Source organism: Pan troglodytes, chromosome 23, assembly GCF_028858775.2.
Source record: "Pan troglodytes isolate AG18354 chromosome 23, NHGRI_mPanTro3-v2.0_pri, whole genome shotgun sequence".
Taxonomy (NCBI): Eukaryota; Metazoa; Chordata; class Mammalia; order Primates; family Hominidae; genus Pan; species Pan troglodytes.
The window spans coordinates 48,459,920-48,481,021 of NC_086016.1; the positions used below are offsets into that span (position 1 = coordinate 48,459,920).

The following is a 21,102-nucleotide window of genomic DNA, read 5'->3' on the forward strand; positions in this document are numbered from 1 at the left end:
CATCTCAAAAAAGTTTAAAAAAAAAAAAAAAAAGTACCGTTACTGAGATCATCTCCAGGTTCGTGGAGCCCACACCTGGGCCCAGCGCCCATCCTCCAGCTCTTTTCCCCGGAGGGAAGTAAACAGAGGAAACCACCCGAGACCCTCGGCCATGTGACCTGGGGACATGTACACAAAGCCAGGGTGAGCCCAGCCACCCGCAGGCCCCGGGCACCTACCAGTGAAGTCCTCGAAGCACTCGCAGGTGTAGCCGCCCTCGCGGCTGCGGCAGCGGCCGTTGGCGCCGCACGGGTCGGAGTAGCAGAGGTCGATCTCCGTCTCGCAGTAGTCGCCGGTGAAGCCGGGCGGGCAGCGGCAGCGCAGGCCGTTGATGGGGTGGATGGGCCGGAAGAGCACGGTGGTGGAGCTGAGGAAGGGCGCGGAGCTGTCGAAGCGCAGCACGGACACGCACTTCATGTAGTTCTCGCAGGGCTCGCGCAGGCAGATGTTGTCGTCGAAGGGCAGCACGCGCTGCGTGGAGATGGTGGTCAGCAGCGTCCGATTCAGGTAGATCTGCTCCTGCAGGTCCTCGGACGGGAAGAACTGGCCGCGGACGCCGCCAGGCAGCAGCGCCGAGAAGGTCACGTTCAGGATGTTGGAGCTGACGTCGGTGTCGTTCTGGACGTTGAAGACGAAGACGTCGTCCTTGGTGGTGGACAGCACCGCGGCCACCCCCTCCACGAAGAGGGCCAGCAGCGGGGACAGGAACTTCTCCTGGGACATGTTCTCCAGGCGGACAGTGATGCTGTTGGTCAGCATGTCGTCCGTGATGATGGTGACACGCAGGGTGCAGAAGGCCGTGACGCTGTGGATGCCATCTGCAGACACAAGGAAAGTCAGGGTCATTCAGATGCTGCGGGAGTCACAGGTCCTATAGGCCCCATCCCAGGAGCAGCCTCAGGCATGCTTGGCAAAGGAGAAGAGAGCCTGGGCATCCCCACTCCCCATTCCCCACCCATGACCACCACCTTGACCCTTCCTCCTTCAGCACCCTGGCCCCTGCCCCCCATGACCACCACCTTGACCCTCCCTCCTCCAGCACCCTGCCCCCCACCCCCAACGACCACCACCTTGACCCTTCCTCCTTCAGCACCCTGCCCCCCGCCCCCAACGACCACCACCTTGACCCTCCCTCCTTCAGCACCCTGGCCCCCGCCCCCCATGACCACCACCTTGACCCTCCCTCCTCCGGCACCCTAACCCCTGCCCTGGCTTCCTAAAGCACAGCTCCGATCACATCTTTCTCTGGCTCCGAATCCCTCAGAGGGCCCCAAGGCGCTCAGCAGGGCACCCTGACGACCACCAGGATTCAGCCCCTCACTGCCTGAAACTCCTCACACGCTTTGGTTCCAGCCACATGAGGACTTGAAGCCCCCTTCTACCTCCTCTGCACCTGCCCTGGCCTCCAGGGATCCCACCCTGCCCAACCTCCCAACAGTTCTTCCTGTCCTCGCAGCTCAGCTCAAACTCTGCAGTGCCTGGCAAGCCCGCCCTGGTCCTGCCCAGGCGACATCCCCACCGACGTGCTGTGCTGAGGGTCCCACTTAGCTCGGCTGTACCCCACGCAACTCCACATGCCCAGCACACAGGAGGAGCCGAGGAGCACCACTTTACAAAGACACACAGCAGCCTCTCAGCCAGCAGTAAACACATCATCAAGTGAGGTACTTAGGAGTCTGAGGCCAAGACGGTGGAGCACCTCGGTTGCAAAGTCGCATGCATCATCGGTTCCAGGCCCAGAATTGGATGAGACGTTCAGGGGGTGGGTCATGGGTACCAGTGGCTCCCAGGGACGGAGCAGCGGCCCCTGCCCAGGGGCCCTCACCTGCCACCTCCAGGCCCGGGCTCAGATGTGGGGTGGGATTTGCAGAATAGCCTGCCAAGTCCAGGTCCTCCAGGCCTGGCTCAGATTCTGTGTTCCAGGAGCCCCCACCCCATGAGGCCCCCTGCCCATGGCCCCCACAAGAGCTCCCACCCTGGTTTCCATGGAGCGTGGGGCCCCTGTCACCCCTCAGAGTCCTGGGCCTCAGTAAGTGCCCCAGTCAGGAGGACAGGAGCTGGGCAGGCAGCCAGAGAGGGCCAGGCCCTCCTCCCTCTCATTCTGGGGACTGTGAGGAAGTGTCTGGGCCTTTGGAGGGTGATGAGGCCCAGAGGCCACCTTGTCACCCCGAGCCCGGCAACACACCCGACAAGGCACAGCGGCACGCGGGGATCCCAAGAGGAAACGGAACAAGAGCAGCAGGTGGCTCTGCACCCGGCGCTTTCCCAGCACCAGGAGCCACCAGTCACATCTGGGAGGGACCTGGAGTCAGGTAATTTGTCTAAACAACAAAGAAATGCAACCACTGCAGAAGCCACAGATGCGTGCAGGTGCAGTGGACCCAAGATCCCAAGAGATTCTAACAGAACCAGCACCACCCCCAGTTCACAGGTGAGGAAAATGGAGGCAGAAGCCAAATTTCACACCCAGAAACGCAGGCCCGGCTGGGGATGCCCAGCTCCCACCCCAGTAACGACACTCGGGTCATGCCCTGGGTGCTGTTGCTCTGCCAGGTGGCCTTCAGGACAGCGTGGCAAGTCAGGACTCAGAACGTGAAATTAATATTTGTACAACCTCGGTGTGGGGAGGGCGCCTCTGGCTCTGGCATAAACCCAGAGCCCTTCGAGGCTACTCAGTTCTGTGGGCAACTCCCACAGAGCACCTCGGAGCAGGAAGGAGCAGCCCAGAGGGCGTCCGCAGAGCCCAGAGGCAGAGGACCAGTGGCTGTAAGGAGAAGAAGAGGTGGGGAAAAACACAAATGAGGCCAAAAGGTCTGAGGCAAAGCACATGGTGGGAGACGGCCTCAGAGAGTGCGTTCCTTCCCTCCCCGACCCCAGCTGCTCCCACTCCGAAGGGGGCCTCCACTGCCCTGCCCTGCCCTGGAGCAGGGTGGCCCTGAGACGGCTGGGTCCCACAGGATGTAGCAGGAAACACGTCCTCCAGTTCCTGGCCCAGGCCCCAAGAGGGCTGGAAGGTTCTGCCTCTTTCTTCCTGGTGCCCAGAACCCACACTAGAGAGGGCACATCGGGAAGAAGGCAGCACTCCCGTCCAGGGCCCCGGCCAATGGAAGCCCCAGACCCCAGATGTGACCCACCGGGCTGCTGAGACTCAAGCCACCCCAGGGAGGACCCGGACACCACAGAGCAGAGACCAGCCCTGCACTGAGCCTGGCCACACTGTGAGTAGGTAATACGACCAGAGTTGGAGGCCACTGGGTTTGGGACGCTTTGTTACACAGCACCAGACAACCAAAACCAATACAGTCGACTCATAGACCAACTGTTCATCAACTTAAAACATTAAACCTCACTGCCCGGCATATAAGATATTAATGTGTTGCTGGGAACCGAACTGTGTCTCCTCAAAATTCTAACCCAAGGGGATGGGTTTTGGAGATGAGGCCTCTGGGAGGAAATGAGGGTCAATGATGAGGTGACGAGGGTGGGGCCCCACCAGGGGATTTGCATCCTCACAGGAAGAGACAGCAGAGAGCTCTCCTCTCCTCCGCATCAGGACGCAGCAAGAAGGCACTGTCTACCAGCCAGGAAAACAAAGCCTCCAGGAACCTGGCCACGCTGCCTCCCTGATCTTGGACTTGCAGCCTCAAGAACTGTAAGAAAACAAATGTTTGTTGTTTAAGCCACCCATTCTGTGGTATTTTTAAATGGCAGCCCTAGCAGACTGACATATATTAATATAATTCAATTAAAATAAATTAACATGCTAAACAACGTGTTAAAAATGTGAACGTAAGTTAACATAGTTTTGTCTTACGCAATGCTCATAAATAACTCTAATTTGCTACATCCCGTTTATATATTCCTTTGCCAAAAATAAATTGTAAACATTCAACGACCCTAAGCTTTGAGCAATCATCCTTCTGGAAGCCCAAACACACACACCAAAGACAAAGAAACCACCTAAAGGTCCATCAGCTAGGAAATGCACAACCCAATTAGAGAAGCCACACAATGGACTACTACGCTGTCATGAACATAAGTGTGTCTAAAATATGCGCAAATAAAATGAAAGGGACACGCACAGTGTGATCCCATTTTGTGAGGGGGCTGCTTTACTTATGCATGAACATGTTATATATATATAGAAAACTCTGGAAGGAGCCGGGCGTGGTGGCTCACACCTGTAATCCCAGCACTTTGGGAGGCCGAGGCGGGCAGATCACAAGTTCAGGAGATCGAGATCATCCTGGCTAACATGGTGAAACCCCGTCTCTACTAAAAATACAAAAAATTAGCTTGCGTGGTGGCGGGCGCCTGTAGTCCCAGCTACTCAGGAGGCTGAGGCAGGAGAATGGCGTGAACCCGGGAGGCGGAGCTTGCAGTGAGCCGAGATCATGCCACTGCACTCCAGCCTGGGCGACAGAGGGAGACTCCATCTCAAAAAAAAAAAAGAAAAAGAAAACTCTGGAAGGATACTGCAGCGACTCCTACAAAGGATGTAAAAGGATGGGGTGGCAGAGAGTGAACCACCTTTCTACTTTACTGCTCATTTTGTGTTACTCAGCTGTCTTAAAATTAGCATGTACCATTTGGGTTGCTACTTTTTGTAACAAAAGAAAAAGATGAGTCAGCCACACCTATGTTCATAGCAGCGCTATTCACAAGAGCTGAAACATGGAAGTGACCTGCATCCACCGACAGATTAACGGATTAAAAAAATGTGGTCCGGCCAGGTGTGGTGGCTTACACCTGTAATCACAGCACTTTGGGAGGCCGAGGTGGGTGGATCACGACGTCAGGAGTTCAAGACCAGCCTGGGCGACCTGGTGAAACCATGTCTCTACTAAAAATACAAAAATTAGCTGGGCGTGGTGGTGCATGCCTGTAATCTTAGCTACTTAGGAGGCTGAGGCAGGAGAATCGCTTGAACCCAAGAGGTGGAGGTTGTGGTGAGCCAAGATCATACCACTGCACTCCAGCCTGGGCAACAAAGCAAGACTCTGTCTCAAAAAAAAAAAAAAATGTGGTCCATGCATACTATGGAATATTATCCAGCCTTAAAAAGGGAGGAAATTCTGACACACGCTACAACATGGATGTACCTTGAGGACTTGATGCTCAGTGCAATAAGCCGGTCACATGGGAGGCTGCACTTACAGGAGGTCCGTAGAGGAGTTCGATTCATAGAGACAGAAAGTAGAATGATGGGTGCCACGGGTGGGGAGGCAGATTGGGGAGCTGTTGTTTAATGGGTGTGGGGTTTCAGTTTGGGGCCATGAAAAAGTTCTGGAGATAGATGGTGGTGATGGCTGCACAGCAAAGCTAATGTGCTTAATGCCACAGAACCACACACTTAAAAATGGTTAGTGGTAAACGTATGTGTATTTTACCACAATTACACATTTTTTAAATAGGCCAGTCTCAGTGGCTCACGTCTGAAATCCCAGCACTTTGGGAGGCCGAGGCGGCAGATCACCTGAGGTCAGGAGTTCGAGACCAGCATGGCCAACATGGTGAAACCCTGTCTCTACTAAAAATACAAAAAATTAGTTGGGCGTGGTGGCACGTGCCTGTAGTCTCAGCTACTCGGAAGGCTGAGGCTTGAGAATCGCTTGAACCTGGGAGGCAGAGGTTGCAGTGAGCCGAGATTGCGCCACTGCACTCCAGCCTGGGGGACAGAGCGAGGCTCTGTCTCCCCTCAAAAAGGAAAAATCTTAAAAACAGCCTATGACCCATAGGCATTGCTCGGCCATGTGCTGAACACCCCTAGGGTCTGCCAGCCTCAGTTTCCCTCCACCATCATCCTCATGTGGCAGCCAGGGTGGTCTTCCTAAAATATTGACCTCATCACCTTGCTCCCTTGTGGCCCCTAATGGCACCCAGCATAAAATATACACCCCTCTGTCCTGTGGTCTGCGTGATCTGTCCCTGTCATCGTGTGACCGCTCTTCCTGCCCCGGGGCCTTTGCACATCTCCTGGCTGGAGCACTGCCCTCCTTCTCAGACACTGGCTACACCCCTGGGTCCCTCGCTGGAGGACCCTCCATGCTGAGCCCCTCACTCCCATCTGCCACATCCCAACTTCAGTTCTTGCACAAGAGTGGCAGGGCTCTCTGTGTTTGTTTTGTTGTTTTTTGTTTCTTTGTTTGTTTTGAGATGGAGTCTCGCTCTGTTGCCCAGGCTGGAATGCAATGATGCGATCTCAGCTCACCGCAACTTCCACCTCCCAAATTCAAGTGATTCTCCTGCCTCAGTCTCCCAAGTAGCCGGGATTACAGACGTATACCACCACGCCTGGCTAATTTTTGTATTTTTAGTAGACGAGGTTTCACCACGTAGGCCAGGCTGGTCTCAAACTCCTGACCTCAAGTGATCGACCCGCCTTGGCCTCTCAAAGTGCTGGGATTACAAGCATGAACCACCGCGCCCGGCCTAGGGCTCTGATTTTCTTATTTGTTTATATCTGTTTCTTTCCCCCTGAGTCCCTGAGGACCCAGAACCTGTAGGTCTTGTTCCTGCTGCACCTGTCACATCTAGTACAGTTCCTGGCACTCAGAAGCCACTGGATAAACATTTGTGGAAGAAAGGGAGGGAGGGAGGAGGAGGGGAGGGAGGGAGGAAGGAGGAGGGGAGGGAGGGAGGAGGAGGGGAGGAAGGGAGGGAGGAGAAGGGGAGGAAGGGAGGGAGGAGGAGGGGAGGGAGGGAGGAGGAGGGGAGGGAGGGAGGAAGGAGGAGGGGAGGGAGGGAGGGAGGAGGAGGGGAGGGAGGAGGAGGGGAGGGAGGAGGAGGGGAGGAAGGGAGGGAGGAGAAGGGGAGGGAGGGAGGGAGGAGGAGGGGAGGGAGGGAGGAGGAGGGGAGGGAGGGAGGAGGAGGGGAGGGAGGGAGGAAGGAGGAGGGGAGGCAGGGAGGACGAGGGGAGGGAGGGAGGAGGAGGGGAGGGAGGGAGGGAGGAGGAGGGGAGGGAGGGAGGGAGGAGGAGGGGAGGGAGGGAGGAGGAGGAGGGGAGGGAGGGAGGAGGAGGAGAGGGAGGGAGGGAGGAGGAGAGGGAGGGAGGGAGGAGGAGGGGAGGGAGGAGGAGGGGAGGGAGGGAGGAGGGGAGGGAGGGAGGGAGGACGAGGGCAGGGAGGGAGGATGAGGGGAGGGAGGAGGAGGGGAGGGAGGGAGGAGGAGGGGAGGGTGGGAGGGAGGACAAGGGGAGGGAGGGAGGACGAGGGGAGGGAGGGAGGAGGAGGGGAGGGTGGGAGGGAGGACGAGGGGAGGGAGGGAGGAGGAGGGGAGGGAGGGAGGAGGAGGGGAAGGAGGGAGGAGGAGGGGAGAGAGGGAGGGAGGAGGAGGGGAGGGAGGGGAGAGGAGGAGGGGAGGGAGGGAGGAGGAGGGGAGGGAGGGAGGACGAGGGGAGGGAGGGAGGGAGGAGGACGGGAAGGAGGGAGGAGGAGGGGAGAGAGGGAGGGAGGAGGAGGGGAGGGAGGGGAGAGGAGGAGGGGAGGGAGGGAGGGAGAGGCAAAGGGGCCAGAGAAGTATGGTGTCACTTTAAGTCCAACATCAACATTGACACAAACAGCATAATGAGACTTCATTTTTTCATGTGAGCTATTTTTTTGTGCCTGTTTGACGTTTTTTTTTTTTAGGGTCCACTACAATAATACAGATAGGGTACTGTTTACTTCCTCGTGGCAGTTGTTATGAAACATGCTTTTATCTTAAACCACACATGGATGTGTTTGTTCTGGCCCAATATGCAAAGGCCACACTGATTTTAACCAGGAAAATAAGCAGGTACTTGAAAAATTGATTAATGTTTGGGTCTGAGCTTATGTATCATAGTGAGAAGCCCAGGCCTTCTTGGGGTGCCCTGAGCTACTCTGACCCCCACAAGTTGGGTGGAGGCTCCAGCACTGGGGCCTTCCTGGGGGAAGCCCAGGAAGGCACAGCACAGAGAAACACCCCAGAACAAGGACCCATATTCTAGGGACATCCATCTTCACTCAGGGATAAAACGATGACATAACAGACAGAAAATAGCATTAAATATTAACGACCTTGAAGTGTGCTACAGAACACGACGAGTGCCTTACTGTTAATCCTAACATCAATTTCCTTCGAGACCACGGGCCACAGTGAAATTACTTTTTACTTCAGTAGTCTGGGTTGGATTTTGAACCAACCTGCAGCTTAAGCCTTCAGATACACACATCTAAACGCCACCAGTATGGGAATGCTGAGCCAAGGACAGCCTATCCCCACGACGGAATATGACGCAGCTAACCCACACAGTAGCACAAACCTCCATTTCTGGCAGAGATAGATCAAGACAACATGATGTTAGGTTACAAGAAACAGGCCAGGAGCAGTGGCTCACACCTGTAATCCCAGCACTTTGGGAGGCCGAGGTGGGTGGATCACCAGAGGTCAGGAGTTCAAGACTAGCCTGGCGAACGTGGGGAAACCCTGTCTCTACTAAAAATACAAAGATTAGCGGGGCGTTGTGGTGCACGTCTGTAATCCTAGCTACTTGGGAGACTGAGGCAGGAGAATCGCTTGAACCTGGGAGTCGGAGGTTGCAGTGAGCCAAGATGGCACCACTGCACTCCAGCCTGGGCAACAGAGTGAGACTCCACCTCAAAAAAACAACAACAAAAAAGGAAGGAGTTACTCTTTCACACAAAACAAAACAAAAAAAATGTTTCTACATGAGCCCAGAGAGCTATCGGCACTGTGGACAGTGGTTCTGTCTGCGTTGCTGATTTTGTTTTTTGTTTGTTTTTTTTTATAAAACTTAATTTTGAAACGGTTTTAGATTTACAAAAAATTTACTAATACAGCGGGTTCCCAGAGACCCCACACCCAGGCCCCTATTAGTTACGTTATTACATTAGCATGGTAGGTTTGGGGGTCTTTTGCTTGTTTGTTTTGAGACAGAGTCTCATTCTGTGGCCCAGGCTGGAATGCAGTGGTGTGATTACTGCAGCCTTGAGCTTTGAGCTCCTGGGCTCAAGTGATCCTCCTGCCTCAGCCTCCTGAGAAGCTAGGACTACAGGAGCACGCCACCATGCCTGGCTGGGTTTTCTGTTCTTGTTTTTTGTAGAGGTGAGGCCGTGCGATGTTGCCCAGGCTGGTCTCACACTCCTGGCCTCAAGTGATCCTCCCACCTCAGCCTCCCAAAGTGCTGGGATTCACGGGTGTGAGCCGCTGCCCCTGGCCTCAGCATTTGTCGTAAGGAACGAGCCAGTATTGATAGGTTATTAACTGAAGCCTGTTCTCTCTGCAGATTTCCCTCATTTCCACCCACTGTCCTCTCCTGCCCCAGGACCCCAGACCACACTCAGCTCCCCTGCACCGTGGTGGCTTCCAGCCTTCCCTGGGTCTGGGACCTGTACAGTTTTCAGGGGCTGCGGTCTGTGGCCTTCAGGTGATGACGACTTTCTGCCTCACGCTGTCCCCCGTGGTTTCATTTCTGTGTGTGAGTACAGGTCAGTTCACAGTTTGGGGTCTGCTTGATTCCGGGAGGCACGGCACCCACCCAGCACTCTCTCTGCCCGTGCTCCGGGCGTTCCTCCCAGGCCTGCAGCGGCTCCGCGGCACCTCAAAAGCGATCAAGTGCCATCCCCTGCTTTCCCGGGAAGGGTGAGTCACCTCATAGTGGCTGAGACATGGGAAGGAGACAGAGCAGATGGCAGAGCGCGAGGCTGCGGGGCCCTCCTGGCAGGTGCTGTACAAACCTGAACCACATCATGGGAAGGAACTTTCTGGGTCTTCATGGAGGTTGGGACCTGTCCAGTCCCCCTGACTTTCGTGAAAGACTCTGCAGTAAGATAAAGGTTATCTGCGATCGTGTTCCCCATGGTGGGCTCATGCTGTGGGGCGGTGGGGGCAGAGGTCACATCATGGCCTTCAAGGAGCAGGCAGCCCTCAGGGGACAGGGGACAGTGCCGCAGTTCCGAGACTCGGTGGCAGGTGATTGGCGGCTGTGGGTGAAGAGCAGCGCAGCTGATGCTGGATGGCCCCGGGAGACAGGGGAGGGGGTTTCCTAGGAAGAATGGAGTTTGCCACACAAAGTGAAGGGGACAGGCCTCCTGAGAGCACAACGCATGAAAAGCAGCAAAACCAGCAAGGCATGGGGACGGGTGGCATCAGCTCCCGGGGCCGTCGGAGCAAAGGGCCGCCACTGCATCACCAATACAGGACATTCACTCTCTCTGTTTTGGAGGCCAGGGATCTGAAATTCAGGTGTTGGCAGGGTTTGTTCCTCCTGGAGGCTCAGGGGAGGGTCTGCTCCGGGCCCCTTTCCCTGGGGGCTGGGGGTCCAGCAGTCCTTGGCGTTGCTTGGCTCCTAGGTGCACCCCTCTGGCCTCTGCCTCTGCGTCAAGTGGCTATGGCTCTCCCTGTGTCGTCACGGCTCTGTCTTCTGTTCACCGCACCGGAAGCCAGTACAGCCTCATGTCAACACCTCAATTACAGCTGCAAAGAGCCTATTTCCAAATAACATCCCACTCTGAGGTTCCAGGTGGATGTGAATTTTGGGGGGACGTTAGTCAACCCCGGGAATGCAGAGTAGCGGAGAGACACGGGCACGGAGGCAGGGGGTGGGTGAACCTCCGACTGCTGCCGGCCTCGTGCAGGGTGGCGGGGGTGGCTGAAGGAGAAATGTCCGCAGAGGTGTGGACAGGACCCATGCACCACGAGGAACCATCGCTGGCCCCTTGACAGGTGAGGACACCAAGGCACAAAGAAGCTGAATGTGCCTGGTAAGGTGACTCAGGCTGAGTGGCAGGGCCCAGATTAACCTGAGGCCAAGTCCCCAGTGATGGTGGATGGGAGGGACAGAGGAGATGGTCCAAGAGGACCCTAGTCCTGGCATGGGAGGGTCTGCTGAGGACATGGAGGAGGAAAGGCCAGTTTGTGACCCACCTGGGGCCTTGGGGATGACCCAGTGAGATGGAGCCACAGGCAGCTGGAGACGCAGCCAGTGCCAGGCAGGAACCAGGGGCCCACTCATTCACTGTGAGTCTCTGTCACCACCCCATGCACCACAGCCTGGGGGGCTCCTCCACTCTCCCATCACCAACGCCCCTCGAGGCCTGGTTAGGGCAGCCCATGATGCCCTCGAGGTCCAGAGTCATTCCCCGTGGCCGGCTGTGATCACATCCACAGGGCGTTGCTTGCTGTCCAGCTGGTAAGAGACACAGGGTGCGTGCCTGTCCTTCCCGAGGCCTTCACAGCAGGCAGGGAGGGCCCTGCTTGGTGGCTCCTGGTGCCTCCCATTCAAAGCCAGGGAACTTTGAAGTGGCTGTGTGCGTCTCTCTCTCTTCTGGGTTTGTTTTGTTTTGTTTTAGAGGCCAGATTGGGGCCAGACAACAGGTGCGATGTGTTGATCCTGCTACCTGAGGGCGTGTGGCTTTTCTCCTTTCTGGGCAACAATCTAGGACCTGCGTCTCACGAATGCAGGTTCACGTCACAGGAACAAGGGGACAAGCACTTTCAGGGTTGGGTGTGCGGCGCATGTCAGGATGTCAAGCCACGAGAGGAAGAGTGAGCCTCGGACCCAGGAGAGCAGAGTCTCATCCCAGCACGAGCGTCTCCAGCAAGCTGGACTGTAGGAAGGCCCACGTGCGGCTCACGATGCCTCGGGAACAAAGTCCTGTGTTAACCTTGCAGTCAAGGTAAAGGGCGCAGCTCTGCCCGGGGGCAGGGCTGGGGAGGGCAGAGCCAGCCTCCTAGTCCTCCTTGTCCCCATCTGTGCCACTGGCTGGACAATGGAGAAGGAGGAGCCCTCCTGACACCCCCAGGAAGCCCACATCTTGGTTTCCCTGGTTTTCTCCTCTTTGGAATCCAAGTCCACACTCTGTAACCCCACCACTGCCATCCCCTCGGGCTGCTGCAGGTGGGTCCTCACACATCCTCCCATTGGTCCCACCTAGTCTTAGCCTCAGACAAGCACCCCCGGCAGCCAGCACCCACCCCAACCCTGCCCCAGTGTCTGGTCCTGATGCCTGGTCCTGACCCCTAGACATTGTGTAAAACTCAAATAAGTGTATTTAATATATCCATTACTTGTAAATTTATCATTTATTTGTGGTAAGAATGTTCAAAATCCTTTCCTCTAGCTATTCTGAAATATGCAATACAATATTATTAACCATAGTCATCCTATTGTACAATAGAGCAACAGAACTTATTCCTGCCATCCTACTGTAACTTTGTACTCTTTGACCAATCTCTCCCCAAGCCCCTCTTCCTCCTCACCTCCCCAGATTCTGGTGACCATTATTCTACTCTCTACTTTTTTTTTTTTTTTTGAGACGGAGTCTCACTCTGTCATCCACCCTGAACTCAAGCTGCAGGTCCCAGGCAGGTCACTTAACTTGTTGGAGAGGCTGCTGGGATCTGCCAAGAACAGCAAGCCGCTTCTCCCATGGCCAAGCACAAATCAAATGGAAACGCACAGGCAGGCCCTGGGAAGCCCATCAACAGGCAAATGAGGAGCGTGTTAAAAGCTCTGAAAAGCTTCTAGAGCTTCAAATCATTCAAACACAAATGCCATTTTATCTTGCCGCATTATTCTGTTTCAAAGGCACACTTATTCACTTAACATCCTTCCTCGTCTCCTAAATTATAAAACCCTAGAAATGACAAGAATTATTCTGTCACAAGATATGGAGGAGAGCACGAAAGAACCACATCCCCAGACCCTCAGCATTAGATGAGTCAGGATAAACATTACACATTATTATTACTGAAAAAAACCCAACTTCAGGTAGCACAAGAAATAAGGAGGCCTTAAAAACGACAGACACCCTGACACACGCTACAACACAGATGAGCCTTGAAGACATCACACTGAGTGAAAGAGGCCGGTCACAAAAGGACAAATACTGTCTGCTTCCGCTTACGAGAGGTCCCGAGAACAGTCAAATCCACAGAGACAGAAAGTAGGATGGTGAGTGCCAGGGACTAGGGGAGGGCTGTGGGGAGGTGGCGTTGAATTGGCACAGAGTCTAGTTTGGGAAGATGAGGAAGTTCTGGAGGTGGATGGTGGTGACGCCCGTGAAACAATGTAAATGCATTTAATGCCACTGAACTGCACACTTAAAAACGGCCAAGCTGGTTCGTTTTATAAAGTTTATTGCAATTAAAAATAAAGAAACGAATGGGGGGGAAAGAAACAAGGAGAAATGAAGCTACGAAGATATCTAAAACCTCCTTCTCAATGTCACTCCCACATTTATTATTTATGGTAAAATCACATAATCCTCGATAACACTTATTAAGAAATGTTCTCTCCTGATTTCATGTACAAAATAAAGCTCATATCCTAAGGCAGAAGTTAGAATCTAATTCAGGATTTAATACTATTAAGTTGTTCCATGTTATTCCAACACAGCTCATCATGTCTCTGCTTGATGGAACCTTCTGGAAGCCTGAAATAATAACAGGCCCCACTGTGCCCCAGGAAGGTGTGTTCACACACCAACATAGCCAGCCCAACGCCAGCCTAAAGAAGTTGTGGGCTGAGACGTTGAGCAAGTGCATTCTTGTCAGGAGGCAGAACTTTCATTTAAGAGTTAAGGATTGCTTCCTCACAAAGCTCAACATAGAATTAACACATGACCCAGAATTCTATCCCTAGGTGCAATGCAAAAAAAATTGAAAACATACATCCACACAACTTGTCCACAAATGCTCACCACAGCATTATTCACAATGACCCAAAGTGGAAACCCAAACGTCCACCAATGTATGAATGGACAAACCCAATATGTTCCATTCATACAATGGAATATTATTCAGCCATAAAGAGGAAGTAGGCTGGGCACGGTGGCTCATGCCTGTAATCCTAGCATTTTGAGAGACCGAGGTGGGTGGATTGCCTGAGCTCAGGAGTTCGAGACCAGCCTGGGCAACATGGTGAAACCCCATCTCTACCAAAATATAAAAAATTAGCCAGGCGTGGTGGTGCACACCTGTGGTCCCAGCTACTCAGGAGGCTGAGGTGGGAGAATCGCTTGAACCTGGTAGGCAGAGGTTGCAGTAAACTGAGATGGTGCCACTTCACTCCAGCGTGGGCAACAGAGTAAGACTCCGTCTCAAAAAAAAAAAAAAAAAAAGAGGAAGTACTGACCAGGCTACAACGTGCATGAAACTCACAAACTTTCCGCCAAGTGAAAGAAGCCAAACACGAAAGGCCACATAATCATGATTTCATTGATATGAAACACCCAGAATCCACAGAGACAGAAGCCATGCTGGTTGCCAAGAGCAAGGGGCAAGAGGTACCGGAAGTGATTAAGCTTACTGGGTATGGGGCTTTCTCAGGTGATGAGAATGTTCTAGAACTGCACAGAGGGAGAGGTTGCACAACATCGTGAATGTAACAAATGCCACTGAAGTGTTCATTTTAAAGTAGTAATTTTATCGTATGTGAGTTTCACCTCAATTTTTTTAAAAGGAAAAAAGAGTTAAGAATTGATTCTTAGTAAAAATTTGTATCATTTTGGCGTGTCATTGTCCAAAAGGAGAAAGCGATTCTAACGGGCATTTCAAGAACGATTTCTTTCAAACCAAGCTGTCGAATGAAGTCAGAAATGAACAGGTTTCTAAGACGTGGAACCGCTTCTCCTTCCAAGAGCAGGAAGCCACCTTCCGACCCTGGAGACACCAAACTCCCCCACCTTAAAGATGCTGAGTATGGCTTGGGTAGAGCCAAAGTCGCCATCTGTTTACACCATGAGCTAAATATCATGGGAGAAGCCCACACAGGCCCACCCGCTGCAGTGAAGGCACCAGCCGGGACTTCGACAGGGATCAAACACCCGGAGTTTATCAGGAACCTTCTGTTGTCTCTGCTTAGCTTCAAGTCCTCACAGAACAATCTGAAGGCATTCGTTTGCTGAACAGGAATCCAAACGTCTGACCACAAGAAACCCCTTGTTGGGGAGTGCCGGGAACTCCTGTGGGGAGACGCTGAGTGGCCAACGAGCCTGTTTTTTTGTTTTGTTTTGTTTTATTGGCTTTTTTTTTTTTTTTTGAGACGGAGTCTTGCTCTGTCACCAGGCTGGAGTGCAGTGGCACAATCGGCTCACTGCAACCTCCACCTCCCGAGTTCAAGCGATTTCCCTGCCTCAGCCTCCCGAGTAGCTGGGGCTACAGACGTGGGCCACCACGCCAGGCTAATTTTTTGTATTTTAGTAGAGACAGGGTTTCACCATGTTGGCCAGGATGGTCTCGATCTCCTGACCTCATGATCCACCCGCCTCAGCCTCCCAAAGTGCTGGGATTACAGCCTTGAGCCACGGCACCTGGCCAATGCTGTTTTAAGATAAGAAGAAAAAGGAGGAACCCCCGGGCTTCAGCTTCCAGGACAGGTACCCCATGGCAGCACTGTGGACTCTCGTGGGGGCTGGGTAACTCTCTGTGGGGTGCCAGCCCCCGGGAGGATGCTGGGCAGCACCCCTGGCCTCCACCCACTGGATGTCAGCAGCACCCCCACCCCAGGCTATGATGACCACACATGTCTCCAGACAACACCTGCCAGGGCAGCAGCACACCAGCTGAAAACCCAGCCCTCGGAAATGATCACCCAAACCTCTGGACCCCTTCCGGCCTGAGACTCTCAGCAGGTACCAGGAGCCCGGGAAGCACCGAGCTCAGGGCTCCTTGGCTCAGCACCCGGCTTTGCCAGACCACTCGGGCCTCTGCGCCTCCCGACAGCGCCGTCTGGGGCATTCCCCTGCCAGCTGAGCCCAGAGATTGACACGGGCTGGGCGAACGGGGAGCCATTCCAGCCTCGCTCTTCCCTGCCAGAACCAGAAAGCCACCTCTCTGCCCTCGTCCTGGAAAAATGGGCCAAGTTCCCCAAGGCAAAGATTAAACGACAAAACAAATTTCAAAGAACAAGTGGGCACCTGGTTCTGAGCCAAATGATGCCTTCCAGCATGACAACGCGGCCCTGAGCACCTGCCAAGGGACAACCATATGTTCCCTGGCCCGATGTGTCCACGAGCCACTGCCAGCCCAAGAGAGCTGTGGACAATAAAGATGAGAATTTTTTTTTTTTGGGGGATGGAGTCTCGCACTGTCACCCAGGCTAAAGTGCAGTGGTGCGATCTCGACTCACTACAACCTCTGCCTCCCGGGTTCAAGCGATTCTCCTGCCTCAGCCTCCCAAGTAGCTGGGATTACAGGTGCGTGCCACCATGCCCAGCTAAATTTTTTTTTTTTTTTTTTTTTGGTATTTTTAGCAGAGACGGGGTTTCACCATGTTAGCCAGGCTGGTCTCGAACTCCTGACCTTGTGATCTGTCCGCCTCGGCCTCCCAAAGCGCTGGGATTATAGGTGTGAGCCACCGTGCCCAGCCGAAGATGAGACGTCTTAGTAAACACAGCAACGAGCCCAACCCAGCCCTGCAGCAGGTCCTGCTCAGAGCTCTCAGGCTCTTCAGCCACTGCTCACCGCAGGCCCAGGGAGTCAGGAACGACCAGGGCCAGTCTGGAACATTCCAGGCTCCAGGTCTAAAAGTGCCATCCAGCACCCAGCCAGGCTTCTCATCTAGCCACCTCAATGGCCAGAGCAGCAGGTGACCCTCGGCCTCCCTCTGCGTGCCCCTGTGCCACTATCTCCACCTTCCTCCTCTCCTTGCCCGCAGTCTCCCATGCTCACACCTGCGGCTGGTGCAGCATCCGCCGACGGATACTCCCGGGGTTTTGCTGAATCCTGGGAGCTTCTCTCCCTCCAAAATGACCTGCTGGACTCAGGTCTGTCCCGACCCCCATGCTTGTCAGCAGTGCCTCTGAAATGCTGACTCATCTCCAGGGACCAACCTGCGTCAAGCCGCTCCTACCCCTGAGCCCGAAGGCCCTCCTGTGCAGAAAGGCTGCGGCAGCTGCCAGGGGAAAACTGTCTGGGCCCTGCCCTGGAAGCCCCTACCACTCCAGGTGCGCCTCAAGCAGACGCCTCGTCTTTGGGAAAAAGCTACCCATGGTGGCTGAACCGGCACTGCAGCCATGTCCCCCGCGAGCTCATCATGGAGCCAGAGACCACAGCTGCCTCTGGGCAGGAGATGCTGGGTTCCAGGGGCCAGGGATAGTGAGCTGAGAATTTTTGTGGTTATTTGGACTTTTTTGGGGGGGCGGGGGTGGGTAGAAAATTAAACCTTATTTATTTTTAAAACCAAACCACTAGGAAAATATATCACAGCCGGGAAGCAGCAAATGGACAGGCTGTCTTATCATTTCAAGTAATAAGCTGGTGAAAATACAATGAGGTTGCTATCAAAACAACAAGGTGCCATGCCGGAGCAGGAACACTGCAAGCTGCGAAAGCCCCAGGCAGAAATGGTATTTGGTAACGGGGGCTGCCTCTCCTTCACTCTCAGGGAGTCAGCTCATCCTAGCCCAAGTTGCTTCCTTTTTCTCCCTTGAATTTCCTGTTGCCAGGGGTTTGTCTCGACTGGACTCTGTTAATTCAGGGGCTAAGTAGGCAATGCTCGGTTTAGGTCTTCATTCCATCTGTTCTACAAAAACCAGGTTTTTCCAAATCCAGTACTTCATAACTCTGTTATAATCAAGTAGCCAAACGCTCCTCTTCTACTGTTCACTCCTATATACTAGTATGTATCACAATCAAAACCCCCTTCTCTTCACGGGCAAAGTGTTACTGCAAGATTGTCCTGTCATTTTGCTACACACAGCCTCAAGGCCCATCAGCCAGTAATTCTGCTTCCCACAATTAGCGTGTCGTCGCCTGTCATGTTTTTGCATGGTCTCCAAGCTGTGGTAGACAAAATAATGTCTCCCCCTCACCTCCCAAGAAGAGGTCCATGTCTCAAGATGCAGCATGTCATAATTTTAAGAAATGTACATCCACATCCTGATGACCAGAAATGGGGATCCTTTCAAAGTTCTTATCCAAATGATAAGGAACCTTTCAAAGTTCTTATCCAAATGAGTTTCCCTCCCAATTCCACATCTTAAAATCAACTTGTATGCCCTTGTATAAATTACACAAAACCAGGAAAACAAAGACACAGAAAACATTTTTTCCCTTCTAAGTGAGTGACCTCATGGATTCTGTTTCACAGCTTATGGAAAATGATGCAGAAACACTTCTGGTAAACAGGATGTTGGCAACGAAGAGGAAATATCTCTCTGCAAACTCCACCAACTCTAACCTGCCAGCCTGTTGGTACCTGTGTAGTAAGAAGAGTCTGGTACCTTGGAGTGCTCTGGCTTGTTACAGGGGAGATCCTTACTGCCAGGACAAGCACTGGCCACAGGAAATATAAGCTCTAAAACTCTCCTGTCATATCTCTGACCCAATTTAGCACCACTTTTTTCTGTTTCATTTTTTAGGACTAAAACATAAAAGAACCAGTGTCCAGAGGCAAGTGACATATGCTTTACACTTACGACCATCCTTCATTTCTTCATTCATAAACTTTGCTTAAAAGACTAAAATTCCGGCTGGGTCCGGTGGCTCACGCCTGTAATCCCAGCACTTTGGGAGGCTGAGGCGGGTGGATCACGAGGTCAGGAGTTTGAGACCAGCCTGACCAACATGGTGAAACCCTGTCTCTACTAAAAATACAAAAATTAGTTGGGCATGGTGGTGCATGCCTGTAGTCCCAGCTACTCAGGAGGCTGAGGCAGAAAAATGGCTTGAACCTGGGAGGTGGAGGTTGCAGTGAGCTGAGATCGTGCCACTGCAGTCCAGCCTTCCAGCCTGGGCAAAGGAACAAGACCATGTCTCAAAAAAAAAAAAAAGACTAAAATTCCCAATTCCTTATAAAAAATATATTATTGCCCTCAGCCCCGATGGCCACTGGCAAAGACTTTTATTTCCCAATGGATGAGAGAGCCTCCTTCACCTTCTCGGTCATAGTTGGGAGCAGGTGCATGTGGTCATCCACACACTTGGTCACACCACCTTCCAGCTTCTGCTTCACCTGAAGCTCCTTACTCCCAGCATCTATTGAATCTTTGGCTTTGTCGTTGCAATGCGTGGTGCACCGGACCAGGCGGTCCTGGAACTTCTCCAGCTCACTGGTGATCAAAGCCTGGGCTTAAGCCAGAGGCACATGGCAGCGCTCGATGCACTGGTGCACCTGCTCCGTGGAGGCCTGACTGTCCTCACAACAGCTGGTGCTGCACCAGAACATGAGACAATGCATCTTCCAGATGTTCTCTCTCTCCAGACTCTTCACCATGGAGTCCACCGCCTCCTGCACCCGCAGCTGCTGCAGCTCCACAGTGGCAACCCTGTGCTGCCCCAGTTATTTGGACTTTTCTAAATCTTTTTTTTTTTTTGAAACACAGTCTCACTCTGTTGCCCATGCAGTGGTGTGATCTCAGCTCACTGAAACCTCTGCCTCCCGGGTTCAAGAGATTCTCCTGCCTCAGCCTTCCGAGTAGCTGGGATTACAGGCATGTGCCACCATGCCTGGCTAATTTTTGTATTTTTAGTAGAGATGGGGTTTTGCCATGTTGGACAGGCTGGTCTCGAACTCCTGAGCTCAGGTGATCCACCAGCCTCAGCCTCCCAAAGTGCTGGGATCACAGACATGAGCTACTGCACCCGGCTGACTTTTATAAATCTTGGCCATGGCCACGTGTGGTAGACAAAATAATGTCTCCCCCCACTTCCCAAGAAGAGCTGCATGTCTCAATCCCCAGAAGCCGTGACTGCGTTATGCCACATGGCACAGGGGCACGGCCACTCACCAGCAACCTTAACCCAAGAGAGTATCCTGGAGGATCTGGGTGGGCCCAGAGTGGCCACAGGATCCTTAAAAGCAGAGGAGGGAGGAAGAGTGGGAGAAAGAGCTTATGGGGACAGAGGAAGTCAGGGGATTCTATGCTGCTGGCCCTGAAGACAGAGGAAGGGCCATCAGCCAGAGAAGAATCTGTTCTGCCTCCCTGGGTAGCTGGAGAGGCAATACCAGATAATGAGAGCAAAGACCTGTGTAGCTCTTGCAATCCTCAGGGGACTCTAGGAGGCAGAAAATCCAATCACCCGGTTTTACTGATGAGGAAACCAAAGCACATAGAGGTTAAGTGACTTGCCCAAGGTCACAGAGGAAGTGGGTGGCAGAGTGGGATTGCATATGCCTGTAAACTCAGCTACTCAAAAGGCTGAGGCACGAGACTCACTTGAACCCAGGAGGCAAAGGTTGCAGTGAGCTGAGCTTGTGCACTGTACTCCAGCCTGGGTGAAAGAACAAAATCCCGCCTCAAAAAAAAAAAGAAAATTATCTACAGGGTCCTTCATAGGGAACTCACAAGATGATTCTCTAATCTCCACAGAAGACCAATAGGTCAAGAATAGCCAAGGCATCCCTGGAGAACAGGGGAGGGGAACAAGCTCTATCTGATGTCAAGATTTATAGCCTGTAGACAAGGGAGTGCTGGCATGGAGCAGATCAACAGACTGATGGACAGAAGATGGAGCCCAGAAACAGGTCCACACACACACACAACAGAGCTGGCAAATGGGAAAGAGGAGCATTCCCACACATGGTCCCAAGCCACTCAGCTGTCTACATAACGGACAAAGTGAAACTGGATCCCTACCTCACACCAAGCACAAACATCAATTCCAGGTGAACTAAGGACTTAAACAGGAAAGACAAAGCCTATTTTAGCCAAGATCATTCAAAATCATGTTTATGATCTTGAGATAGGTAAGCAATTCTTAAACATGACACACAACACACTATCATAAAGGGGAAAAAGTATGATTTTGATTACATTAAAAACAAGGACTTTAGAAAGAACCTTATTAATAAATTAATGATGAGACATTAATTAACATAAGCCACAAACTGTGAGACCCGCCTCACTGGGTGTCTAGGGCGCGGTCCTCACAGTTGAGCACACCCTCTTTATGGAAACATGCTATTCCTGACTTTTTTTTTTTTTTTTGAGACAGAGTCTCGCTCTGTCACCCAGGCTGGAGTGCAGTGGCAGCCCACAGGTTTTCCATTCAAGGTGCTTTCCCTGACAATCCCACTCTGCCACCCACTTCCTCTGTGAACTTGGGCAAGTCACTTAACCTCTATGTGCTTTGGTT

General features: G+C 52.9%; 1 protein-coding gene and 1 pseudogene across 3 annotated transcripts in view; both read right to left on the bottom strand.

Annotated features, from left to right (window-relative positions):
• Window positions 1–21,102, bottom strand: part of CELSR1 (cadherin EGF LAG seven-pass G-type receptor 1) — a 180,624-nt gene that overhangs the window by 105,475 nt on the left and 54,047 nt on the right. For all 3 annotated transcript variants that reach the window (XM_024352868.2, XM_024352869.3, XM_024352870.3), the window contains exon 2: window positions 219–857. In XM_024352868.2, the coding sequence (XP_024208636.2) occupies window positions 219–857 (639 nt within the window). The remainder of the gene's footprint in view (window positions 1–218; window positions 858–21,102) is intronic.
• On the bottom strand, window positions 16,305–19,963 carry LOC129138426 (protein FAM136A-like; annotated as a pseudogene).